The sequence below is a fragment of the Somniosus microcephalus genome, chromosome 10 (assembly GCF_052327205.1).
Source record: "Somniosus microcephalus isolate GS21.2 chromosome 10, FLI_Smic_1.0, whole genome shotgun sequence".
NCBI lineage: Eukaryota > Metazoa > Chordata > Chondrichthyes > Squaliformes > Somniosidae > Somniosus > Somniosus microcephalus.
In genome coordinates this window covers 183,182,645-183,209,619 of record NC_140996.1, presented here as the reverse complement: position 1 = coordinate 183,209,619, position 26,975 = coordinate 183,182,645, and the positions used below count along the sequence as shown (strand labels likewise).

Genomic DNA, 26,975 nt, shown 5'->3' with positions numbered 1-26,975 from the left:
GCCTGTGGAAAGAGTGAACTTGATGGACTGAATGCTTTTTTGTTAATTCCACGAGTTACGTAATTTTCTGTCAATCATAACTGCATTCAGTGTAAGGCAACCTATTATTTTGAGTATTCCCCTTGTACGAGCTTCAACCATCCAACGAGAACATTTGCACTGGCAGCTGCTGACATTAAAGCCATCTCCACATGATATTTTTCTGTATATTTTACAAGTGCTGCTTTTGCATATCTTTACAGAAAATAATTAATTAAAAAAAGTTTCCCACAGCTCAGATTTCATTTCACTGTTGCACTGGGTTAAAATGGTTCTTGCAAGTGTGATCAATAATATGCTTGAAATTTTTCCAACTGCAGTATTTTGCTCAAAATAAGGGGTTTCCAAGTGAAGCAGATGAATGGCTCTGTATCAGATGAGAGTATACATAACATTCTCTCTTTTATTCAAACCAGGCACCACGGTAGGCTTGGTAACAGCTTCTGCACCAAATCAGGGAGTCGATGACAAGGTGTATGCAATTCAAGAAGATGATGGGACTGGACTCTTTGTTATTAACCCAGCTACTGGAAATTTTACCCTCACTCGTCCTTTAGACTTTGAATCTTCAAAGTATTACATTCTCACTGTGAAAGCAGTGAATACAGTTGGGCAATTCAGTGTGATTCGGGCTTACTTCAATGTGCTGGATATCAATGACAACCCTCCGGTGTTCGATCCTGATTCCTACAGTATTAACATAATGGAAAATGTCCCCATTGGCAGCAGTGTTTTAACCCTGAATGTGACTGATGCTGATGAAGGTGAGATGTAGAGGCTTCTTTTCCAAATTTGCTTGTCTTTCTAATACATTTGCAATTAATATTTGTAGCTGTACATCAAGGCAAATTTTCCAAGACGGTAGCAGAAAAGCTGTTGAGGGAGGGCGATAACAGTAATAGGCAATCGATGAAATACATACATTTAAAATATATATAGCATGTTTTGGATAACAGAAGTTAATGCACTGTCTTTCCACATGCACTATGGTACGAATCGGATTCTACTTCACATTCCAAAGTGATGCCCCATGTCCTAGTCTTCGGTTGCATTATTCACACTAATCACTTTAGACAGACAAAGTGACAGCAGTATGCAGAGGGATTTCAGAAAAGCCACAAAAAGCAAATGAAACAATGCCACTTCTGTCCAACCCATCTGTAGGAAATCATATGGAAATCCAGTCGTTCATTATACAGGACTTCCTTTGATTACTTAATCTGACAGACATCAATCAGCTTATTCTTTTTGACACTGCACTGTTTTATGTTGATGTCCCACCTTTAGTGACTAATCAATGAGTAACTGCATAACATCCACAGTGAGAAAGATTCTACCCAGTCAATGACATACGATAATGGTAAAACATTCCCTCCTAATAAACCTGCCTAGAGATTGTATTTCAGTCCTATGGAGCTCTCTTCTTACAGTGGCATTATTTAATACATGGCTCTGAGCTTGTACTTTCTTTTATTATGTTCAATGAAAAATGCAATTATTGTTGCCATTTCCAGCAGGTTCCATGGTGGAATAGGAAACGTGTTCATTGAAGCATGAGGTGATGATCATTGACCATGTCAGCAGTTCAACAATAACATGGGTCTTGTATTTCCTGTTTAAGTATTAATACTTAATTAGAACATGTGTAAAATGCATAACACATCCACCCTACATAGTAATCTTACAAGTAGCAAATTAAACAAACTTACATTCTAAATTGATTGACTTTCATTTTGTGGTACCAACTCTAAACATTCAGAAACAAATAGAGATAGTGGCCTGGAAAATCTGGGAGGGCATGATCCCAACAGTTATGCCGGAACTGTTCCCCCGTGGAACTCTACCATTGGCCCTGCCAAAATTTGTGGGTTTGTATTCCTCCCACCCTGACGGAAGAACATTGTTGGTGACCAAACATCCTCCTCCGAAGCTTTTTGACCTCTTCAACAACACAACTTGCATTTATATAGCACCTTTAATGTAGTAAAATGTCCCAAGGTGCTTCACAGCAGCGTGATCAAAACAAAATTTGATATTGAACCACATAGGAGATGTTAGGACAGATGACCAAAAGCTTGGTCAATGAGGTAGGTTTTAAGGAGTGTCTTAAAGGAGGAGAGAGAGGTGGAGAGGTTTAGGGAGGGAATTCCTGAGCTTAGAGCCGTGTCAGTTGAAGGCACGGCTGCCAATGATGCAGCAATTAAAATCGGATATGCGCAAGAAGCAGAATTGCAGGAGCGCAGAGGTCTCGGAGGGATGCAAGGCTGGAGGAGGTTACAGAGATAGGGAAGGATGAGGCCATAGAGAGATTTGAAAATGAGGATGAGAATTGTAAAATCGAGGCATTGCCGGACCGGGAGCCAATGTAGGTCAGCGAGCATTGGGGTGATGGGTGAACAGGACTTAGTGCGTGTTAGGATACGGGCAGCAGAGTTTTGGATGACCTCAAGCTTTGTAGGGTGAAAGATGGGAGGCCGGGCAGGAGATCATTGGAATAGTCGTCTAGAGGTAACAAAGGCATGGATGAGGATTTCAGCAGCAGATGAGCTGAGGCAGGGCAGATTCAGGCTATGTTACGGAGGTAGAAGGCGGCAGTCTTGGTGATATGCGGTTGGAAGCTCATCTCTGGGTTAAATACAACACCAAGGTTGTGAACAGTCTGGGGTTCAGGCTCAAACCCCAGACTGGATCCCAAAGTGGGCCCCACTTCTGCAGGTGAGACCAAGTGTACCTGTGCCAATTGCCGGATTCTGACTGAGGGCTGAGGTGCAGGATCTCCTGACTTAGGGAGTCGCTACTCATGGCCCTGTCCCGTTACAATGATGACCTTGTCAAGGAAGGCAGAGCCACCCTGGAAACTTGCATTTAAGGCCGGGTCCTGACTGAGTTTGAAGTGTCAGCTCAGCCCAATAGTAGCACTCTCAAATTTGAATCAAACTATTGTGGGTTCAAGCCTCACTCCAGGGACTAGAGTACATTGTAGTGCAGTACTGAAAGAGTGCAGCATAGGTCAGAGGTGGCAACTTTTGGATGTGACATTAAACAATGGCATTGCCTGTCTATTCAGGGGGACATAAAGGATCCCGTGGCACTATTCAAAGTAGAGCTGGGGAATTTTCCTGGTGTTCTGGCCTACACTTATCCCTCAATCTGCACTTCCAAAACAGATTAACTGGTCATTTATCTCATTGCTGTCTGTGGGAGATTGCTGATAATAAATTTGGCTGCCATGTTTGCCTACAAACCAACAGTGACTTCAAAACCAATTTATTTGGTGCAAAGCACTTTGTCACATCCTGAGGACGTGAAAGTTGCTTTATAAAAGTGCAAGTTCTTCTACTTAGTGCTGCGTGATTTGGGGGCCCAAAGAGAAAGGCTGTGAATTCTAAAAATCTGAACTGCAAATAGAAAATGCTGGACGAGCCCAGCAGGGCAGTCAGCATCTGAAAGAGAAAGAGAGGTTAACATTTTGGGTGTGAACCTTTACTGGCGCTGGTGTGTTTGGGGCAGGAAGAGTGTCTCTAAAAGCAATGTGGAGAGAGGAGAGCAACAGGCAGAGGCTAAGAGTACAGGTACCACTTTGTAAATAGGCAGCTGCTGGGTTCAATAGCCTGTGAATAGATTTTTTAAATGCAGGAAGGAGTTGTGAAGGGAAATAAAAAGGTTATGTCTGTCAAGCAGGTGAAAAGCCATGTAAAGAGGAATAGTTCAACATCGATAAACCCCTTTTTGTTGTGTTTGCACAAAATCTTCCAAGCTCTGTTTATTATGAAGCCTTGTATAAATTTTGCTTCTAATTTTCAAATGTAATTATTATATTTTCATATTTTAATTAATTGAGTTTTTCCAATATATAGCTGAGTTATAAACACCAAGAAGGCTCCAGGTTTGCTCCCCGGTCTGTGCTGGGTTAGCTGGTCTCAGCGGAGCGTTACCATTGACCACAGGTTAGGGAGTGAAACCCTTCCAGTCCACCCCCAATCCAATCACCACTATTGGAAGAGTTTGAGTGTGGACATTGGATGGGGACATTGAATATATTTAAGGTGGCGGCTGGGTCATTGAATATATTTAAGGTGGAGATAGACAGATTTTTGAAAGGTAAGGGAGTCAAGGGTTATGGGGAACGGGCAGGGAAGTGGAGTTGAGGCCAAGATCAGATCAGCCATGATCTTATTGAATGGCGGAGCAGGCTCGAGGGGCCAAATGACCCACTGCTGCTCCTACATCTTATGTTCCTATGCGACAGAGCATTGGGCTCCATTGTGATGACTCCTGCATCCATAGCCTGCTGAGACTCAATGCCAAAACACAATAATGATTATTTGGCCAAAAAAACCACGCCACTGGAAATGTACTCCAGCAAATTGTCTTCAGAAAAGGAGGGCAAAAAATTGGAAAAAGAGAAATTTGAACTTATTTTCACCCAACACGAACACCTCCGTTCAGTCCGTAAGGGTGACCCCGAGCTTCCGGTCGCCTGTCATTTCAATTCACCGCTCCATTCCCACTCGGACCTCACCGTCCTTGGCCTCTTGTACTGTTCCACGGAAGCTCAACGTAAACTCGAGGAACAGCACCTCATCTTCCGATTAGGCACTCTGCAGCCTTCCGGTCTCAATATCGAGTTCAACAATTTCAGATCATAACCTCGGCCCCTATTTCATTTTCACTTATATTTTTCCACTCCTTTCCTTTCCCCCCCCCCTTTCCTTTTGTTTCTCTCTCACACCTGGCAGCTATCTTTTGCCCTGCCAGTACACTTTACACCTAATCACAGCCTATTACCATCTCGTCTAGCTTCTAATCTCTTTTACTTCTTTTGGTTCTTTTATTCTTTTGTCCGATCGCAGCCCTGCCTTCGATCTAGTTCCTTTTCTCTCCAGTTTTGAAGAAGGGTCAAACCCGAAACGTCAACTCAAATTTCTCTCCACGGATGTTGCCTGACTTGCTGAGTTTTTCCAGCATTTTCTGTTGTTATTGCAGGCCTGTCACTGTTGTTTTTGAGCTGGTCACTGAAAGGTACATAAGGATGGTACAGCAATGATTTTGTATTTTAATACTCTGGTGAAAAGTCTGGCTTCTGTTCAGGTCCCACCCCACGCCACCCTTCCTCCCCCACACTATATTACAGCTCAGATTAGGTAGCAGGAGGAATCACAGGCATTAAGCTGTTTTGTACCAGTGTGTGGCACACCACTTTAGTCCATTCCAAGCCGCAGCACTCGTCTGCCTGCCTGTCTACTTTTTAAATAAAACAGCCAGTGTTTCTCCCTACAGACTAAGACTATGGGAAACTGAAACATTTAGCAGGAGCGTGCTCCCTTCACACTGACCTTGAAATGCATCAACTCACATGGGTAACAATGTCAATGCCTCCAACCCCTTTCATGCTTTTCCTACGAATGTTTAATGCGGTTATTGTTGCCTGTGCAGAGAGAACAAAATCTTCAACAACACGTTGTGTCTTTCACTTTGGCTTATTCATGCTAGAATTCTGGAATGAATAACTCTATTCATTCAAGTTAAAAGAAAATCTGGCTTGTCGGACAGCTGCTGCTCTGACTCACTCCTCCTCTCTGGCCTTTGTACACTATTTTTACTGCAACCTTACGCACATCCGGACCTTTCATGTGACATCATCACCATTTGCGCATGGAAATAATTGAATCTGAAAGACAGAGTCGACTGCTGTTGCTGCACTCCAGCAGTTAAGCACCGGTCGACAATGTAACCTAGTCACTTAGAAACAGAGATGTGGAAATCACAGGACGTGCATTTATCTATACTGTGTTAAATTATAATCTTTTCATACTTCATTTAATGTATTGAAAAATTATACCATAGCCACAAAAGCATCAACTATGCAAACATCTGTGCTGAATGTTCCTGGTTTCAATTCCAATCTTACATATTTACTTACTTTTCCACATGCCAGTGGAGCTGCCTACCAGTGTGTATCTTGCCGTGATTAGGGATAAGCAATGTCCTGGAAAAACAATGAAACTGTCCAGTCAGGAGGAAACAAATCAGCTGAAGGATAATTATAGTGAAAGCTAAAGAGTCATTTTGAAAACCCTGAGGTTCGGTTACTTGACCTGTGAAACAAAGGCTGAGTGAAATGCTTGTTTTCTCTTCATTTATTAAAACTTACGTCAGACTGTACCTAATCAACTGATTGAATGCAGCCGTTGTAGTCAAATTTAAACCTGAGAACAGTTGATTCCTAATGGGATCAGGCCTCGAGAAGTCCTATCAGTCATTAACATTTGACTTGTCATCGTCATGGTGATTCCAATGGCACTTTAGTATTCCAATATCTATTAGTTGTTGAAAGTGTTTTAACTTCAAAAAGCACACGCTGGGGAGAAAGCTCGGAAGGTCTTTTTCACACTAATGTCAAAGCTGCTGTACTCGTTTATCTTGAATTATTTCTCAACTCCAGGCTAGTTTCATATATTCAAAATTAACTGACCAGGGATCTTTGAGCATGGCATTTGAGCTGGTTTCGGAACCCATTAGTAGTCAGAGGCTGAACAGCGAAAAAGCATATACGTTGCTTTTTTTGACATGGGTTGAAAATATGCCAAAGTCTCAGAGTAAAGAGAACAGCATGTACTTCGTTGTCCAAGGTAATTTTGAGACTGGGTAAGCTGATCAAAGAATGCAGGGTAAACATTCTCCAAGGTGTCAAACAGTTGTATAGAACAAGCTATTATCATGTACTAAAAACAAGAAATCTTCAAATCTTAGTGTAGAGGTTACTTTTTCGCGTGAGATCACCATAGTTACAAATATATTTTTTAAATGCTAGAACAAAGGGCATTTGCCACAGTGTGTAATTTATATAAAGGTTGGGATAGTCAGCTCTCTCTATGGCTTGGTGGGTGCGTGCACTGCCCAATATCTTACTGAGCTATGCAGAGTCCAAAGTTTCCGGTTTCTATCCCACATGTGTGCCGATTTATCTGATCGCAGTAAGGGTGCTACACTGGGCCGGCTGGAGGGTGTTGCACGGAGCAGTCCCGTGCAATTTGGTTTTAAATAGGTTCACGGACTCCCAGGCCGCCTGCATTTTCTGCGGCCTGGAGGAGTCCATTTTTCACCTTTACATAGAATGTGAGAGGTTGCAGCCCCTCTTTCATTACTTGAAGGGGCTGCTCCTCGATTTTTGGTTGCACTTCAGTCCCATGCTCTTGATCTACGGTCACCCGGTGCGGAGGGGAGTGGGCAGGTTGGAGGACCTCCTCGTAGGGCTGCTCCTGGGCCTGGCTAAAAAAGCCATCAATTGGTCCAGGCAGCGGGCGGTCGAGGGGGTCGTCCAGCCAGATTGCCTGCCCCTCTTCCGCGGCCATGTTCGCGCCCGGGTGGCTCTGGAGATGGAGCACGTGGTGTCTGCCGGCACGCTTGAGTATTTCCGCGACCGGTGGGCGCCAAGGGGACTGGAGTGCATCATCAACCCGGACAATACAATTTTAATTTGATTTGTTTAAGTTTCATTTGAAGTTTGTTTAATTTACAGTCAAATTTGTTAATGTACCCACCAAAAGAGTACACTGGACCGGCTGGAGGGTGTTGCACGGAGCAGTCCCGTGCAATTTGGTTTTAAATAGGTTCACGGACTCCCAGGCCGCCTGCATTTTCTGCGGCCTGGAGGAGTCCGTTTTTCACGTTTACATAGAATGTGAGAGGTTGCAGCCCCTCTTTCATTACTTGAAGGGGCTGCTCCTCGATTTTTGGTTGCACTTCAGTCCCACGCTCTTGATCTACGGTCACCCAGTGCGGAGGGGAGCGGGCAGGTTGGCGGACCTCCTCGTAGGACTGCTCCTGGGCCTGGCTAAAAAAGCCATCAATTGGTCCAGGCAGCGGGCGGTCGAGGGGGTCGTTCAGCCAGATTGCCTGCCTCTCTTCCACGGCTATGTTCGCGCCCGGGTGGCCCTGGAGATGGAGCACGCGGTGTCCGCCAGCACGCTTGAGTATTTCCGCGACCGGTGGGCGCCGCGGGGACTGGAGTGCATCATCAACCCGGACAATCAAATTTTAATTTAATTTGTTTAAGTTTCATTTGAAGTTTGTTTAATTTACAGTCAAACTTGTTTAAAGTACCCAACAAAAAGAGTACACTGGGCCGGTATCCTGGGCTAGGAAAGGGAAAAATAATCAAGGCTCCCACTCCTAATTGATATCCAGTGACTTATGCTGGAAAGTGTATGAATAGGGACAGATTATTACTTTCTTGTTATGTCCCACCCTCACCCCAGTAACTTAATAGACTCTCAACACTCGTTGCCTAGACTTGGACACGAAAAGTGGCCACTTGAGCTAAGTACGGCTGGCACCCATGAAACGAAACCTTAGCATGAGTTATGCCTTCTAAAGAGTCATAGAGTCATAGAGTTATACAGCACAGAAAGAGGCCCTTCCGCCCATCGTGTCTGCGCCGTCCATCAAGCCCTGTCCAATCTAATCCCATTTTCCAGCATTTGGTCCATAGCCTTGTATGCAATGGCATTTCAAGTGCTCATCCAAATGCTTCTTGAATGTTGTGAGGATTCCTGCCTCTACCACCCTTTCAGGCAGTGAGTTCCAGACTCCAACCACCCTCTGGGGGAAAAAGGTTCCTCCTCAAATCCCCTCTAAACCTCCTGCCCCTTACCTTGAATCTATGCCCCCTTGTTATTGACCCCCCTACTAAGGGGAAAAGTTCCTCTTTATCTACCCTATCTGTGCCCCTCATCATTTTGTACACCTCAATCAGGTCCCCCCTCAGCCTTCTTTGTTCCAAGGAAAACAACCCCAGCCTGTTTAGTCTTTCCTCATAGCTGAGGCGCTCCATCCCAGGTAACATCCTGGTGAATCTTCTCTGCACCCTCTCCAAAGCAATCACATCCTTCCTATAGTGAGGCGACCAGAACTGCACACAGTACTCCAGCTGTGGCCTTACCAGCGTTTTGTACAGCTCCATCATAACCTCCCTGCTCTTATATTCTATGCCTCGGCTAATGAAGGCAAGTATCCCATATGCCTTTTTAACCACCTTATCTACCTGTTCCGCTGCCTTCAGGGATCTATGTACATGTACACCAAGGTCCCTCTGACCCTCTGTACTTCCTGGGGTCCTACCACTCATTGTGTATTCCCTTGCCTTATTTGTCCGTCCAAAATGCATCACCTCGCACTTTTCAGGGTTAAATTCCATTTGCCACTTTTCCGCCCATCTGACCAACCCGTTTATATCGTCCTGTAGCCTGAGGCTTTCCTCCTCGCAATTTACCACCCCACCAATTTTCGTGTCATCTGCGAACTTACTGATCATACCTTTTACATTCTCATCCAAATCATTTATGTAGATCACAAACAGCAAGGGACCCAGCACCGATCCCTGAGGTACCCCACTGGACACAGGCTTCCAGTCACAAAAGCAACCTTCAACCATCACCCTCTGCCTCCTGCCACTCAGCCAGTTTAGGATCCAACGTGCCAAGGCACCCTGGATCCCATGGGCTCTTACCTTCTTGACCAGTCTCCTATGCGGGACTTTGTCAAAAGCCTTACTGAAGTCCATGTATACCACATCCACAGCATTTCCCTCATCCACACACCTAGTCACCCCCTCGAAAAATTCAATCAGATTGGTCAGACATGATTTACCCTTGACAAAGCCATGCTGACTATTCCCGATTAATCCTTGCCTCTCCAAGTGGAGACTAATTTTGTCCCTCAGAATGTTTTCCAATAATTTCCCTACCACAGATGTTAGGCTCACTGGCCTGTAATTCCCTGGTTTATCCCTGCTACCCTTCTTGAATAATGGTACTACGTTAGCTGTTCTCCAGTCCTCTGGTACATTCCCTGTGGCCAGAGAGGTTCTGAAAATTTGTGTCAGAGCCCCTGCAATCTCCTCCTTTGCCTCACACAGCAGCCTGGGACACATCTCGTCCGGGCCTGGGGATTTATCCACTTTTTGGCCTGCTAAAACCGCTAGTACCTCCTCCCTCTCGATGCTAATATGTTCAAGTATATCACAGTCCCCTTGCCCGATTTCTATGTCTACATCGTCTTTCTCCATAGTGAACACAGATGCAAAAAATTCATTTAAAACCCCGCCTACATCATCTGGCTCTACACACAGATTGCCACTTTGGTCCCTAATGGGCCCTACCCTTTCCCTGGTTATCCTCTTGCCCTTAATATACTTATAAAACATCTTAGGATTTTCCTTTATTTTGCTCGCCAGTGTTATTTCATGGCCCCTCCTCGCTCTCCTAATTTCTTTTTTAAGTATGCCCCTGCACTTTTTATACTCCTCTAGGGCTTCCTCCGTCTTTAGTCTTTTGTAACTGCCAAAAGCCCCCCTTTTTTTCCGAATGCATTTTTGTATATCCCTTGTCATCCAAGGTTCCCTTTGCTTGTTGGTCCCACCCTTGACCTTTACGGGAACATGTTGGCGTTGTACTCTCTCTATTTCCCTTCTGAAAGTCTCCCACTGCTTTGATGTGGATTTTCCTATAAGTAGCTGCTCCCAGTCCACTTTGGCCAGATCCTGCCTTATCATATTAAAATCGGCCTTCCCCCAATTTAGAACCCTTATTTCCGGGCCGTCTTTGTCTTTTTCCATGACCACCTTAAATCTCACCGAATTATGGTCACTGTTGCCAAAATGCTCTCCTACTGACACTTCCACCACTTGCCCGGCTACATTCCCTAGAATTAGGTCCAGTACCGCCCCCTCTCTTGTAGGACTTTCTACATGTTGGCTCAAAAAGCTCTCCTGGATGCACTTTAAGAATTCTGCACCCTCTAAGCCTTTCACACTCTGACTATCCCAATTAATATTGGGGAAGTTGAAATCCCCCACTATTATTACCCTATTATTTTCGCACTTCTCTGAGATTTGCCTACATATCTGTTCCTCTATCTCCCCCTGACTGTTTGGGGGCCTATAGTACACTCCCAGCAAAGTGCTTGCCCCCTTTTTGTTTTTAAGTTCTACCCATATGGCCTCATTCGATGAACCCGCTAATATATCATCCCTCCTTACAGCAGTAATTGACTCCTTAATTAATATTGCAACACCCCCTCCCCTTTTACACCCCCCTCTGTCTCGCCTGAAGATTCTATACCCCAGAATATTGAGCTGCCAGTCCTGACCCTCCCTCAACCATGTCTCCGTGATAACAACAATATCGTACTCCCATGTGTTCAACAACAACTTCAGTTCATCCACCTTATTTGCAAGACTCCTTGCATTAAAATAAATGCCTTCCAGCCTTGCCATATTCCCTTTTGCCTTCACATATTTGCTCTGCCTTCCCAGCTGACTTGTTTTTTCCTCCGTATTTGGCTGTAAATCACCCCCTACTATAGCTCCACTCGGTATCCCATCCCCCTGCCAAGTTAGTTTAAACCCCCCCCAACAGTGCTAGCAAACCTCCCCGCAAGGATATTGGTCCCCCTCTGGTTCAGGTGTAAACCGTCCGACTTGTACAAGTCCCACCTTTCCCAGAAGCAGACCCAGTGATCCAGGAAACTAAAGCCCTCCCTCCTGCACCATCCCTTTAGCCACGCATTCATCTGTTCTATCTTCCTATTCCTATACTCACTAGCACGTGGCACTGGAAGTAATCCAGAGATTACAACCTTTGAGGTCCTGCTCTTTAATCTTCTACCTAGCTCCCTAAATTCTTGCTGCAGGACCTCATCCCTCTTTTTACCTATGTCGTTGGTACCAATGTGGACCACGACCTCTGGCTGTTCGCCCTCCCCCTCCAGAATGCCCTGCAGCCGCTCAGTGACATCCTTGACCCTGGCACCAGGGAGGCAACAAACCATCCTGGATTCACGTCTACGGCCACAGAAACACCTATCTGTTCCCCTTACTATAGAATCCCCTACCACTATTGCTCTCCCACTCCTTTTCCTCCCTTCCTGGGCAGCAGGAGCACCCCCAGTGCCAGGAAGTTGGCTGCTGCCGCCTTCCCCTGGTAAGTCATCCCCCCCAACAGTATCCAAAGCGGTATACCTGGTTGAAAGGGGGATGGCCACAGGGGTCCCCTGCACTACCTGCCTGCTTCTATTGTTCCGCCTGGTGGTCACCCATTTCCCTTCTGCCTGTGCAGCCCTACCCTGCGGTGTGACCAACTCACTGTACGAGTAATTCACAACCCTCTCAGCATCGTGAATGCTCCACAACCCATCCACCCGCAGCTCCAGCGCCCCAAGATGGCCCGTTAGCAGCTGCAGCTGGATGCATTTCTGGCACACATGTTGGTGAGGGACACTGGCAGCATCCCTGAATTCCCACATAGAGCAAGAGGAACATATCATGGGGCTGGGTCGTTCTACAGAAACGGTGGCATTTGGAATTGCAAGATGTCTTGAAATGTATTTCATTTTACATAATCAAAACTTATTGTACAATATTAATTAACCTCTTAACTTTATCAATCCACAAAAATGAAAGCTTAATGTATTTTAATTATTTTTATACATTCACTCAAAGAATGCTTGTGCCGTCTTTTTGTCATTGGTGTTACTTATACCTTAAACAAAATTAAAGGCTTATCAGAATGCTATTTCTCAATTCAATCTGCACATATACTGAAAGACAGAGTAGGTTGATAATAATTTAAAGAAAAGTTTTGATTATTTATTTATTTATTATAATCAGGTCTGTGTAAAGTTACATTGAGTGACATTTTTTCATTTGCGCCATCATGTTTTTGCTATAATATCAACAATAACTGAAGGACAGTCATCAAAATTGAATGATACTATCTGTAAACTGCTAACTCATGAATAAAGCAACAATCAACAAACACAAAATTATTATAAAGTCAAAAATGACACCTTTGCTATCATATCACTGAAAAAAACATGCAGTAACACCAGTGACACAATACAACACCAATGACTTGACCCCAGACTATTTCAAACAACTCAATGAATTTATTACATTTCATCTAACTAATGTGCCATTTTTTTCAGTTAACTCATTTACAGCACTGAGAGATTCATATAATTTGAGTAATAACATAAAAAAACTTAGCCAAAGCACTTTAAGACCAAAGAGGAGCACATTAAAGAGAGCACATTAAGACCAAGACCAAGACCAAGAATGATTGTGTCTGAACATTGTCATCAACATCGTAGTCAACATCACCATTTTCATAGAAACTCATAAAACATGTAGCCTAGGTTCTATCCTGATTGAGCCAGATATAAAACATACTCATTAGAACACAAGTAAACAAAGTAATCTGTCTTTACATCAACTTTAGGCTTCCAGCAACTGGTTTTTGACTTGTGGTCACACATCCAACTGCCCCTTCAAATATGTCCAGATCTTCTGGTCAACCTGAATTGATCGTTTGTTCACAGGAACTGGCTCTGGCATGAAACACATTATCTGGTCGTCCCCATACCAGTTTACGTCATCTCTTGGGCTTGGCCAGAAAAACCTGTTCACGCCATTCCTGTGCATGCACTTGACTTTTATGTTGTGCTCTTCCACCTCCAGTATAATGCCAGGGTATGGCTGGTCATCATACCTCACAATACACCACTGCCCGCTATGGTGAGTCTCAATGACATCAGGTCGGTGTGGTTGTTGTGGAGCAGAGTGGTCACGTCCTGTAGGCGGCACAGCTCCTACAATGATTTCTTGGAGACTGTAACATGTTCTCATATCTTGCCTGTGTCTTGCCTGGTTGACTCGCCATGCCTTGCGCTGACCTCTCTTTGCCCTTTCACTGAGATCATTTATTTTCTTTCTTTTTTTTGTTGCTATATCATTGGCATAACCCTGACGCCTTTCTTCTAAGTACTTTGCTCGACGTGTAGGGTCTGCATCCCTGCGCTGTCTGTAAAGCCTCTGCTTCTCAGCTGCACTCAATTTCGCCATACCTGACAAAAGGAACAATAATAACAATAGGAAGTTATGAAAATGAAACAATATGTGCTATTTTGCCCTAATAACTTTTGTTGAAGCTTTTATAAAAGCTCATTTACACAAAAATGTCACTGGTGTTACTGATTGTCATTGGTGTTACCAGGAGGAGTCGTAACACCAATGACGGTAACACCAATGACAATTTGCAGAAAAAATGTTTTTTACAAAATGGCTGCCACCGTACCTCAGACCACATGTCTTCAATCATATTAAAATCATTCAAATATCTAATTTAATCAATTTCTATGATCAATTTCTCATTTCCCTTCCTATGAAATGACTAACACCAATGACATACTTAAAAGCCTCGCATTAAATTATCAACTAAATCATCAAATTTATAACAAATGAAGAGAGACAGCAGACTCACCAGGTGCCTCTGTTGGTCGCACTTCCTCCAATGACCTCTTGAACCAGGAAGTACTTCCAAAAGTCATTGCATTTTTTCAAAATAGTGTGTTTTGTGAAGCAGTAACACCAGTGACATAACATGGGGTTACCGCTATTACCGTTATATTATTTATAATATTTAGTTGGTATTTTAGTTTTTTTAGGTTTCCATTCCATAAATGTGACATTTGTGTTTACTTAATGACATTTAAAGTAGGAGAAAAATATATTTTTAAACTCAGAATATGTCTCTAAACTTCCATACATGATCTGAGTGACAAGCAAATTGCTTGCACTTGGTATTTTATATAAATTATAAAAAACAAGCATTGCTCATTACATGACTCAAATATGTTTTATTATTAAAAGAACAGTGTATATTTATCAAAAATATATATTACATGTGATCATTAAGTTCATTTAAAGTATTTTGCTTGCTGCAAAGGTGAGAGACAGGAATGCCACTGTTTTTGTAGAATGACCCAGCTGGGCTCTCCTGGCATGACCTACCCCTTTAATCAATTTAAATTAAATTAATTCAATACCACCAGTAAAGTAAGCCTTACCTGGTCTCTGGAGCCCTTTGTAGGCCCGCTCTACCGCTGAAGCACCCGCCGAAGCTCTGAGGCCTTGCCTCACAAGACTCCCTGACTCACCCAACTCTCAGCACTCTGTTGAAACCGCACTCAGTGCAAAATTGCACTTCAAAGCCTGTTTTTATAGGCCCTGAAACAAAGACTTGCTGAGCCCAGCTACAGGAGAACCAGGTTAACCAGATTACTCCAGTTTCCCTTGTTAACTGCCTTCAGCTGCTCTGAAGAGGGGATGAAAATTTGGTAGGAGGAGAATAAAAGGTTGGGAAAGTTACCCCGATTCAGATTACAATGAAGTTCAATGTTGTGTGAACTGTAAATACTGTCTACTTCCTGAAGAAACACCTACAGGAATAACGGCTGTTGGAAACAGAAGTACTGTATGTAGTTGTCTGTGGATTCATTTAGCGGTTAAACAGTGACAAATTCCCAGTTTCCTATGTAAATGTTAATACACCATTTATATATAATCTAGGATAGTGAGGCTTGGCATCAGTTGAGCAGAGACTGGTTGCGATACTGATCTGCTGACAGTCCTACAGTAAATATTGAGCTGGATAGGAAATGCTCTGTATAAGTGATGTATAAATGACCAAACATTATTTAATGCTGTGATTTGTCTACTGTCCAGGTCTGAATGCTGCTTTGACATTTAAAATTATCTCAGGGGATCGCAATGGACAGTTTACGGTTGACAGAAATGCTGTGCTTAGGGTCCAACAGACATTAGACCTGGAACGCCAGTCTATCTATACTTTAATTGTTCAAGCTACTGACCAGGCTGAATGTGATTCAGCGCGTTTCACAAGTAGTGCATGGATTACGGTGAAGCTCAATGATGTGAATGATAATGCCCCCGAGTTCAGAACTGCGAGCACTGTCTACCTTCCTGAAGATACTTCGATTGGCACGGTGATAATGACAGTTAAAGCCGTTGATCTGGACAGTGGGCTCAACGGCCATGTTGAATACTCCCTGCAGCAATTTACAGGGAACAAGTTTAGCATCAACGCAACAAGTGGGGAACTTAGCGTGATTGGAGAACTTGACAGAGAACTAGTAAAATGGTTTACAATTGATGTGACCGCTTCAGACAAAGGACAGCCATCACTGTCCTCTTCCATAAACATTACAGCAATCATTACTGACGTCAATGACAACAGTCCTGCCTTCACTCAACCCATTTATACTGTCACAGTGGATGAAAATATACCTCGTGGCTCAGATTTACTTGCAGTTTCAGCTACTGACCCTGATGAAGACAAAAATGGACAGGTTCGATATATCATCAGCAGCAAGGACTTTTACATTGATTCACTCATCGGATTAATCTCAGTGTCTGGGAATCTGGATCGTGAACAAACCCCAGTGTGTTCTTTTGTGGTTTTTGCATTGGATGGTGGAAGCAGTCCCAGGTCAGGAACAGCCACTGTCAATGTTGTACTCCGAGATGTCAATGATTTTGCACCAATTATCCAGCCCATGAAAATGACTCTACATTTCTTGGAGAATATAAATGCAATTCCACAAATTGTCTATCAGGTATATAGGAGATTTAAAAAAATGTATCTTCTCTGAATGCTTTAACAGATATTTTAATTCTTGATATACTTGAATTGTTTAACATTTGATCACAGCAGAAAAGAAAGTATGAAATCAAACCATATATAATCTACTCTATCATGGATTCTCAGGGAAAGTTCGGTAAATAGCTGTGCACAATTTGGTTACCGTGTTTACCTACCAAACAACAATGACAACACTAGTAGTTCATTGGCTGTAAGGTGCTTTGCAATGTCTTAAGAATGTGAAAGGTGCTCAGTAAATGCAAGCTCTTCTATCATTTTAGAAACCTCCATTAGTTCTCCTCTTAGCCTTTCTGCTCTTTTGAAAATAGTTCCAGTACAGTCCCCACTGCTTATAGCGGACACGCTGGTGTCAATGCAATTTGCTCGCTATACTACGCGGTGGCAGGTGTAACCTGAGTACAAGATCCTGGCGGTGGTGGGCAATGCAGCTTGGGACCGTGCTATCTAATGACACATGCCATTGCAGCATGGGGGCGTTTTCTGGTAAAAGGATATATTGAACTTGGTAGAATATTTGATTACCTGTATCTATAACTAAATTTCTTTCATAACCAAGTATCTGCCAACCTTCTTTTCAAAGTAACTAATTAATGCAACCATAATTACTTTCGGTAAGAGTTTACTCTGCAGGGTTGGAGCATGGGAAGTATTATGCTAAAGAAGTTCTGACGGTTGGGACTGAAGTACGCAGTGGTCTAGTCAGCTTCACCACTATAGCAGGTAAATTTTTGTAAGCAGCACTGGAAGGAGTTCTACAGGTCACTGGGATGACTGGGCTGCCTGAAAGGACTTAATGACAGATAATTGCACTTTAATGAGATGCAAACAGCTGCTTACGCTGGCCAAAATAGTTGGTGCGCTTAATGTGGTTAATATGGTTCGCATCATTTCCTCCACATAAGTGGGGACGGTATACATGGTGGGGACTGTACCTCAAGTTTTTCTTCATAGCTATATTTTCTTAGAAAGAAAAGAAAGGAAGGCTTGCATTTATATAGTGCCTTTCACAATCTCAGAGTGTCCCAAAGCGCTTTACAGCCAATTAAGTACTTTTGAAGTGTAGTCACTGTTATAATGTTGGAAATGCAGCAGAAAATTCGCCCACAGAAAGCTCCCACAAACCGCAATGAGACACATGACCTGACGATTTGTTTTAGATGCTGGTTGAGTGTTTAGCAGGACACGGGGAGAACTCACCTGCTCTTCTTCAAACAATGTCGTGGGATCTTTTACGTCCACCTGAGAGGACAGACGGCGCTTCGGTTTAATGCCTCATCTGAAAGATGGCACCTCTGACAGTGCAGCGCTCCCTCAGTACTGCACTGAAGTGCCAACCTAGAATATGTGCATTAGTCTCTGGTGTGAGACTTAAACCCACAACCTTGTGACAGAGCCAACCAGAGAGCTAAGTTTGGTGAATCTACACTGTATGCTCTTTATGGCTTTAATATCCTTTCTATAATAGGGTACCCAAAAATGCACATGGGACTCTACCTGTAGTCTAACCATTGCCTTGTACAAGTCTTTTCCAGTACACCTTGCTGTTTGACAAGCCCCCCTAACCTTCAGTAAATTTCATCATGCTCCTTATGCCCAAGTCCAAATCATCTAATACATCAAGAACAAAAGTGCACCTATCAGTGAATTCTGGAGACATTGAGGGGAATTTTAACCCCCAAAAACTGGTGGGTTTGGGTTGGGTGGGCTGTGAAATGTTTTAATTCTCAAATGCAAACCCAACCCACCTCGAAACCGCCCACTTCCGGTTTTAACGAAGGGACGGGGCGGGGGGAAATCAACCCACTCCCAGGAGGTGGGTTGGTCATTTAAATATTATAATGAGGCTGCATGCCTCACATTTTATCTGTCTTCCAGGTTTAACCCTGGCCGGCCAGGTTTCCCGGGTCTCGGAAAACCTGGCAGCTAAAGGAAGGCAAGGACAGCTTTGGGGACAAGTTAAGCGCCTTTCCAGCACTGCTTGTAGGCTAGGAGGAGCAGGCGTGCTTCCCCCTGGCCCACCAAGCAAACCTGCTTCCCCCTCTCCGCACCGCCGACCTTGCCCCCCACCCCCGGATCACCAACCTCCCCACTCATTATCGCGGACCCCCACGGAATCGCCGACTGCCCCCTCCAGGATTGGGGCCCCCTCAATATCTGGACCCACCCCTCACCCTACCACTAACCCACCTGTTGGCCCACAACCTGCTCCTGGCCTGCAGCCTCCTCCGGAGCATCCCCCGCCCGACAGGGAGCCAAGCCTGTCAATCAGGCTGGCTTCTGCCGGAAAAAAAATGATGCACGCTGTCAAAACTCCACAGCGTGTGAACACAACTCCTCCCTCCCCAGGAAATCCACCCATTTTTATATTCTAGAATTTGAACAGGAAGCGGGGGCTGGTTCTTTTTTCCCCATGCCCCTTCTGCCATGATATCACTCAAAGAAGCGGGACTAGCAAGATTTAAGTCCCCCCAACAGAAATACTACCAGTTCTGCCTTTCCTGCAGCCAAGATAAAATACCACTGCATGACACAGGGGTACTGACTATACAATGGTAGGGTTGGAGGCCCAATACTGGTTTCCTAACTGCAGTCAATCACTGGGGACCCAATATCAGTTTCCCAATGAAAGAGTAATCAATCGCCATTAACAAAGCGGCTGCAAAGAATATGACGCCTTTTTAAAAAATTATTCTACAGCCAAAACAAACAGCCCCTCCCCCCAACAGAGGAGCACAGTACCACTCCAATTTTCCTGGGCCTCCACCGGGCAGATGCCCAGGAAGCACAATAAATAGCACGGGTGCCCCACAACTTTTATGCTCATGATCCTGTTCCTGGGATTGGGGATGGGATCAATGACGAGCCACTCTGGCAGCCAGAAATCCGGCCCCGTCACACTTTCAGCAGTGCAGCAGGGTTCAGGGAATTTTACCTCCAATATCTACTGCATTCCCTTCATCTACACAGTCACTACTTCAAAAAACTATTACATTTGTCAAAAACAATTTGGTTTTACAAATCATGCTAGCTGTCCTTGATTGTCCCATTCATCTCTAAATGCTCACTAATTTAATCACAAAGTATGGATTCCCAGAATTTACCCACAGTTGACATTCAATTAACTGGTCTATAGTGATCTAGTTTATCCTTCCACAGGCAACATTTCCCACTCACCCTGCCTCAACAGCAGGAAACAATTACATCCCAAGGAATAATTGATTATTTCAGTCTATACCTGCACCTATAACCTCCACTGTCCTTCCTAACTAGATATTTAACCAGCTCCCACAGTGACATCACTGGTTCGCATAGTGAATTCACGCTGTGTGAATTTGATGAAATAAGCTTAGTATTGAGCAGTCAAATCTCACCCCAATTCAGCTGCTCTGTTTCCAGCAAGGGCACTTTCAGTAGGTGGTCTGACACAGAAGCAGCACTATGACGACTCCAGTAGAAAAGCTCAGTGCCCCTGAAACCAAAGTGACCATGACATCAAGACATGAGGGCATGTATTCTGAAATTGGCTTATGCACTGACCAGCATGAGTCTGCCTCTCCTTGGCTCAGTAGACTCGCACTGGTAAGTCGGTTAAATGTGTCAAAAGGATGAAATGCGACACAAACACTAAGGGGGCAATTTTCCCATTGGAGGCAGGTTGGGAGCGGGTTTGGGGGTGGGCGGGTGCCGAACGCGCCTCCACTGTCAGGTGGGAAAAAGTTTGGATTTTCCCCTAATTGGCCAATTAATTCCAGGCGTGTGGGTTCCCCTGGGCCAATTACTCTTTTGGAACTGAAACTCGCCTCTGCTGACGTCACTTATGCAGCTTCATTGAAGGGCTGCTTGCTGCCTTGGGTCATTTCACTGCTGTTTTGTGGATGCTGCACAACTTGGAAACTGGCATGGGATGTCATCTCCAGGTCTGTGTGCAGCAGAACATGGCTGCGGTGCTGCAAGAGGTTCAATGACCTTGTACGATCGGCCAAAGTGAGTATACCATCAGCTTGACCCTCATTCTGCTCCCCTCTCTCATCACCAGCACTCTGCATTGTCAACCTCCTCCTACACATCCCACTTTACCCTTACAACCCTTGCACCCTTAACCACCCCTCTCACTCTATGAACCGAATCACTTCACTATTCGACTATGCTGCCCTCACACTCCCTTTCAATGTTTTGCAATGACAATGACTAACAACACACAGGGAGGGCCCTTGGACATGGAACCTCACTCCATCTTTGTCTCCTTCTAAGCATCTAGGCTTTGGACTCTCTACACTCACTCCATCATTCTCACTCAAACCCCACTTGTCTCCCTCATTGCAGGTAAAGATAGCCCACAATAAAAGGGAAAGGGTAAAGACTGGAGGAGGGCCACCTTCCCTCGCCCATTTGACCAATGCTGAAGAGGCGGCCCTGGAAATCGTTGGCGCGGAGATGGAGGTGGAAGTAAGGGACGGACAGACGGGCGCAGCAGAGCAAGCTGGTGACAGAATAGTTTTGTATCTCTCTCTTTTACATTGCAGGGGTCACTAAAATGGCTGCTGATGTACATTTATAGAATGGCAATTGATCATCTGCGCTAATGCATATGCAAACCACACTACCGTAACATCTCTAACTCATTCCTTTACTCCCCCACAGGACCATCAACACACACCCACCCCACTGTCCAGGAGGAGGAGCCCAAGGTGGAAGACTCCTCAGAGGAACCTGCAACCTCTGAGGGTGCAGCGTCACCAGAATTCAGCGCATCCAGCACCAGCGCAGATACGCACACCTCAGTGGGACCTTCGGGACATAGAGTAGTGTTGTCACCTGGTGTATCACAGCTCACAAGTGAGCATCAGCAGATGGTGGAGACAGGGACAGCAGTGGAGAGTCCTCGGCGGAGGTCGCAGGACTCTGCCAGCTCGGCTCCGCTGCATGTGGACCCTGTGCCTCCGGGTCCCTCCAGAAGGAGAACGGTGCTGGAACTCCAGGAACAGGAGCAGGAGTCTCTGGCAGGTTTTGTCTCCAGGGTCACTGTGTGTGTGGAGAGGATGGCGGAGTCCAACTCGAATACGAGCAGAGCCTTTGTGGAGTCATTGGTGCATGAACGCATTTCATCGGAAAGGTTGGCTACCTCCGTGGAAGCGATGTCTACCTCCGTGGTATCGATGGCTGCCTCTCTGCAGACGATGTCCATGGCCATGGAGGAGATAAGTCGCTAAAGTGTTGAATATCTGGTCAATGTTCAAAATAGACCGACATCTCTGGAGGAGCGATGGGCAGCTATTGATCAGAGACACCAGAGCTTCATGGAAGTCCTCAGCAATAGGATTGCCAATACAGAGACGGGTCATCATGGCCCCCCTGATGTGCAGCAAGGTGCTCTCAAGCCACTTGCTAGTGCTGAGGTGGGGCTGACCCATGAGAGGGATGTTGGTGGCAGAGAACAAGGAAGTGGGGGCTCCTGTCCAAGCGCTCACACTTCCATGCCACTGCGTTGCCCTCGGTCAGTGCCCCACCAGAGTCCTCACCCAACTGAGATGGGCGTCTCAGCCCCTGCACAGCCGCAGGTGGAGCAGACTTTTGGCGAGCCCTCACAGGCTTGCAAACCCAGAGGACACCCGCTAAAGGTGTCGAAGCAGGAGCAGCATGAAAGTGAGCAAGGGGCCTCTACTTCTGTTGAAGCCACAGGGGAAGCACCACGTAGGAGCATGCGTAAGAGGAAGATAAAGCACAAGTAGTCACACAGGCAGTCATTTGGGTGTTTTTTTGTGTTTAATGATTAAATGTTATCCCTTTGTCAATATATTAAACTTTGGTGATGGCAAACTGTTGACGTTATGGCCTCTGTGATTTTGGTTTTGGAAGTTCCACATTGCGGCCACAGCGAGACTTGCTTGGTCAGGTTGATGGTCAGAGTGAGAGGAAGCCAGAGAGTCATGTCCATTGTCTATCTTGTGCTAAGAAGGAGCCAAGCACATGTGCTAGAATGGGCAGCCTAAGCAAATGTGGCCAAGATGAGTGCATCCCTTGCATTCCGGGCAGCAATGTGCTCGCGTGCTGCTGCTGCTGCTGGTTGATGCACCTCCGCTTGGTCATCATTCTCCTCCTCGTCATCCTCCTCCTCCTCTTCATCTGAGGAGGCTATGTACTGAGCCACCTGCTCCTCAGGAAGCTGTAAGTCATGATGATGTGCCATGTTGTGCAGCGCACAGCAGACCACGGCCATAATGGAGACCCTGGCTGTTGAGTACTGTAGGGCTCCACCTGATCGGTCAAGGCATCTGAATCGCATCTTCAGCAAGCAGATGGTTTGTTTGATGATGGACCTGGTCGAAATGTGGCTGGCATTGTAGCACTCCTCAGCTTTGTTCAATGGCCCTCTGAGCAGCATCATTAGCCATGTCTTCAGGGGGTAGCTCTTGTCTCCAAGTAGCCATCCATTAAGTTGGTTTGGTGGATTGAAGAGCGGAGGCACACTAGACTGCTGTAGGATGAAAGAGTCATGGCAACTGCCACTGTACTTGGCGCAAATATGCAAAATCTCCTTCTTGTGGTTACACACCAGTTGTACGTTGATGGAGTAGAAGCCCTTGCTGTTGATAGAAATAGCTGGGTTGTAATGGGATGCCCTAAGGGCCACATGTGTGCAGTCTATGACGCCCTGCACCTTTGGCAAGCCTGCCATATTTGCGAATCCAACCGCATGCGCGGTGACACTTGCTTGATCCCTTGAGAAGCGGATGTAATTGTGCGCCTTTGTGAAGAGGGCATCAGTAAACTGTGTGATGCAACTGTGGGCAGCTGACCAGGAGATGCCGCTGATATCTGCTGATGATCCCTGGAAGGAACCTGAAGCAAAAAAGTTGAGTGCGGTGGTGACTTTGACAGGCACTGGTAAGGGGTATCCACCCATTCTTCTGGGCACCAGGTGTTGGTGCAGCAGTGCGCAGATGTCTCTTACAATCGCTCGTGAAAGTCTCCGCCTCCTTTGGCACTGCTGCTCACTCATGTTGAGGTAGCTCATCCTCTGTCTGTAAACCGTGTTGGGGGTATCTACTGCGACGACGTGCTTCCATGCGCTGGCGTCTTCTGCCCTGTGCAGCATCAGGTGGGTGAGCAGCAGGTTGGCGCTCCTGCTGCTGTTGTTCTGCCTGGTTCTGTTGCTGCTGTGGCTGCTCCTCGTCTGAATCTGATGTCCATGATGAAAGGAAATAAATGGTCCCCATGCTGCTGGTAGATACCTCCGTTGGGGAAGCACTCAGTCCAAGTGGGGAGAGGGTTTTCCCAGGAGGTCCCAAAGTTGATAGATCTCAGCTGCACCACCTCCGACTTCAGTAGGCCTGGAAAAAGTGTTCAAAAACCTGTGCAACAAAAGTTCTGCCACCTCCAACTGATCCCCATTGAAAGCTCTGTTTTTATGGTGGAGCTGCAGCTGTGAGGAGGCCAGCCACTTGTCAACCCGCCAGGATTAGCTGGCGTGGTTTAGAGGGTCGTGCAACACGTTGAAAATGTGGGGAAATAACAAAATAGGATTACAGAGGCCCTTAAGCGCTTGTTAAGGGTCTTAACTGCCTATCCCACCTTTTGGAGGTGGGACTGAATCACACTCCTGAAGCCCGCCTCTGGCAAAGTTGCGCGGAGGTGGGTTGGAGGCGGGTTCCGAACCCGCGCTTACTTTTTGCTATTTTACGAACTGACCCGCCTCCTCAGGGCTGGGAAAATCACCCCCATAGTGCTTCAAATTCCTCTGACACTCACAGCAAGGAAGATACCACTAACTACCAACCAGGTCAGGTGTATTTAACTATGCCATCCCACTCACATAAAGGGCCTTCGCTATAACAAGGGCTTAAATAGTTCTGGCAACAATGACAGCTGAAACAAATTGGGAGGAGTTCCTCATAATATTTGTGGGTCATTTAACTAAGATTAAGTAGCAATAGCAAGCTTTCACATGTGCTACACCTGGGAATTTTAAATGGTAGATCAGCTGAGGGACTCAATCTGGCAACCTCAGTATCAGTCAATCCTGTTATCATCCAACCCCTTCTAGAGGACACACAACCAGTGACTGTGATCAAAAGAGAACAACCAGTGACTGGTTTACTATGATTTACATCCACGCACTGTATATTTGGTATCAAATAAAAAAAAGTTTCCAAGACACTTTGTTATGAAGACAGTTCCTCTTTAAAGGAGACTGAGCGCTATCAAAATACTGTGACAGTAGCAGGATTGTATATTTACTCCAGATAAATTCAGAACAATTCATCTGGAAGCTGATATCCTAACACTAAAAATTTTCCAATTGAACTGTAGATGGAAAGAACACAGCAGTTCAAAAAGTTCAGTAAAACATTATAAGCAGTGGACTTTCAGGACAAGCACATTGACTGTGTACAGAAGCACTTATAAAACATTATTATTTGAAAACAATTACTTAGTCTGGCCCTGCTGTGTTTCCCAGGTGCTGGGGCGTGATGACGACCTGGGTTCCAACAGTAAATTGATTTACCAGATTATCCGTGGAAATGAAGATGGCAAGTTCTCAATCTCAGCAAATGGAGGACTCGGCCTATTGCAGAGCCTAGACAGAGAAATTCGGGGAGAATACATGCTGCTGGTGACTGCCACAGATGCAGGTAATGCACAGATACTTAATGAAAAAGCAGAAAGTCGAGATGTATGATCGCAACTGCAGTCAAAACTTTTCTTTAAATGTGTTTTTACTCCATTCTCCCTGCCCTGATGGTTTTTATCTTGCCCACTTTCTTCTCTTCCCCCTTGCAGAGTGGATCAGCAACTGACTTATGGTTCAGCCTTGTATTAATTGAAGGCAACTAAAGAGGAAATTCAGGCCCCATATTACTTTTGCTGGGATTGATTTTCACTTTTGCCACTGTTTGGGCATCCAGTGAGCCACTCGCCCGATGGATTCAGGGAGCAGCCTGAACCATTTTGATGGTTGGGCCTCGTTTGAATCTCATTGGTGAGTTGTCCACAGGCTTCCAGCGCTGACAGACAGCTCACCGATTAGGAAGGCGGGATTTCTGCTGGGCGCGGATCCTATTTAAAGCGAAGTTTCTTTCTTTTTTGTTGGTGTGTTTCTGTGGTTGTTGCTACTGAACATTCGGTGAGAGATGGTACATGCAAGGATACCCAGGCTTTCAGATGCATTGGTGGAGGTCTTGCTGTACCAGGTGGCACAGGGCAGTCACAGCCTCTCAGTTGAAGCACAGCATACTCATTTACACCAGAGGAGCTAGTTAAAATTGGCCCCACTGTTCACTAAAAGCACAAAACGACATTAATGAACCCTACACACACATTCAGAGCTGAATCACATTGTGCCAAGTCCATACAAATTGAATCTATGGTGGTAATATTCACCTGGTGGTAACTTGGTGGAACAGATCGCCCGCCCTTTATAGAACTCGCCCGATTATCGTTCCATTGAAATCAGGCGGGTGGGAAATCCACTCCACCAGGTTAGTCCCCAAGCAACAAAGCTGGAAATTACCCCCATCTCTTGTAACTTGAATAGGTTTTATACATCCCTGCTGACATGGCTCGTAAACAGGGCAGAGGCCACATGTCGCTGGAGCACTGTACCATACACTGGTATCAGCGCCCGGGTGGCCCTGGAGATGGAGCACGTGGTGTCCACTGGCACGCTCAAGGTCTTCCGCGACCGGTGGGCATCGCAGGGACTGGAGTGCATCGTCACCCCAGGCAATGGAATTTTAATTTAATTTATTAAGTTTCCTTTAATGTTTTAATTTACAGTTTATTTGTTTACTGCTTCACCAAAAGAGTACACTGGTATCAGGCCTAGGGAGCTGAGGAACTTGTTAGGAAAAGCTTACACAAAGTATTTTTGTTTTTATATAAATCTTCAGTAAAATTTTACTTTAATCCCCATACATACACAGTTCTGGACTCGCGTTTGTATCATGACTGAAAATGTTAATGTGCCATTAGAATGCCTGTCTCATGTGTTCATCAGTGTTCCAGGGATAGGTTCCTAAACTATACTTAGAACAATTTACTACTTTCTTTTTCTGAAGGGACTAATTGAAAATTGAGTCCACAGCCTGACTTTTGTCTCAACACCAGTTTGCAGCAGATAAATCTGGAGCAATTATAGAGGACATAGCTGTTTTGACGTGCCAGATACAAAAGTGAACTAGCAGCTGCCATCTTGGTGGCGTAGTAGTAGTGTAGCCTGTTTACAGCCAACAAACTAAGTGGTTGAGATCAAGAATTCACCGGCCTGGACTTTCCTTTTTGGGGTAGAGTTTTGGCAGCGTGGTACTTCCACCCATCCCTCCGTCTATGTCCCAGTCCTCATCTATTTTCCTGGGTTAGGGTTTATTAGAGATGCACAGAGGGATTCCTACTGTCAAGCAGGAGCCTGCCAAT

The 26,975-nt window shown here is 45.2% G+C and overlaps 1 protein-coding gene and 2 long non-coding RNA genes across 3 annotated transcripts in view; 1 reads left to right on the top strand and 2 right to left on the bottom strand.

The window, feature by feature from the left end:
- The window catches only part of LOC147111912 (uncharacterized), a 29,152-nt gene extending 22,960 nt beyond the window's left edge, over positions 1-6,192 (bottom strand). Inside the window, exon 1 of the long non-coding RNA XR_015079768.1 lies at positions 5,963-6,192. This is a non-coding gene — a long non-coding RNA (uncharacterized LOC147111912). The remainder of the gene's footprint in view (positions 1-5,962) is intronic.
- LOC147111911 (protocadherin Fat 4) overlaps positions 1-26,975 on the top strand; it is a 142,106-nt gene that overhangs the window by 18,292 nt on the left and 96,839 nt on the right. The window contains exons 3-5 of the mRNA XM_085999299.1: positions 456-803; positions 15,605-16,515; positions 25,021-25,195. Coding sequence (XP_085855425.1) covers positions 456-803; positions 15,605-16,515; positions 25,021-25,195 — 1,434 coding nt within the window. The remainder of the gene's footprint in view (positions 1-455; positions 804-15,604; positions 16,516-25,020; positions 25,196-26,975) is intronic.
- On the bottom strand, positions 1,493-5,656 carry LOC147111913 (uncharacterized). The gene is made up of 2 exons (XR_015079769.1): positions 5,376-5,656; positions 1,493-1,651 (listed from the first exon to the last, which is right to left on the bottom strand). It is a non-coding gene; the product is annotated as an uncharacterized LOC147111913 (long non-coding RNA).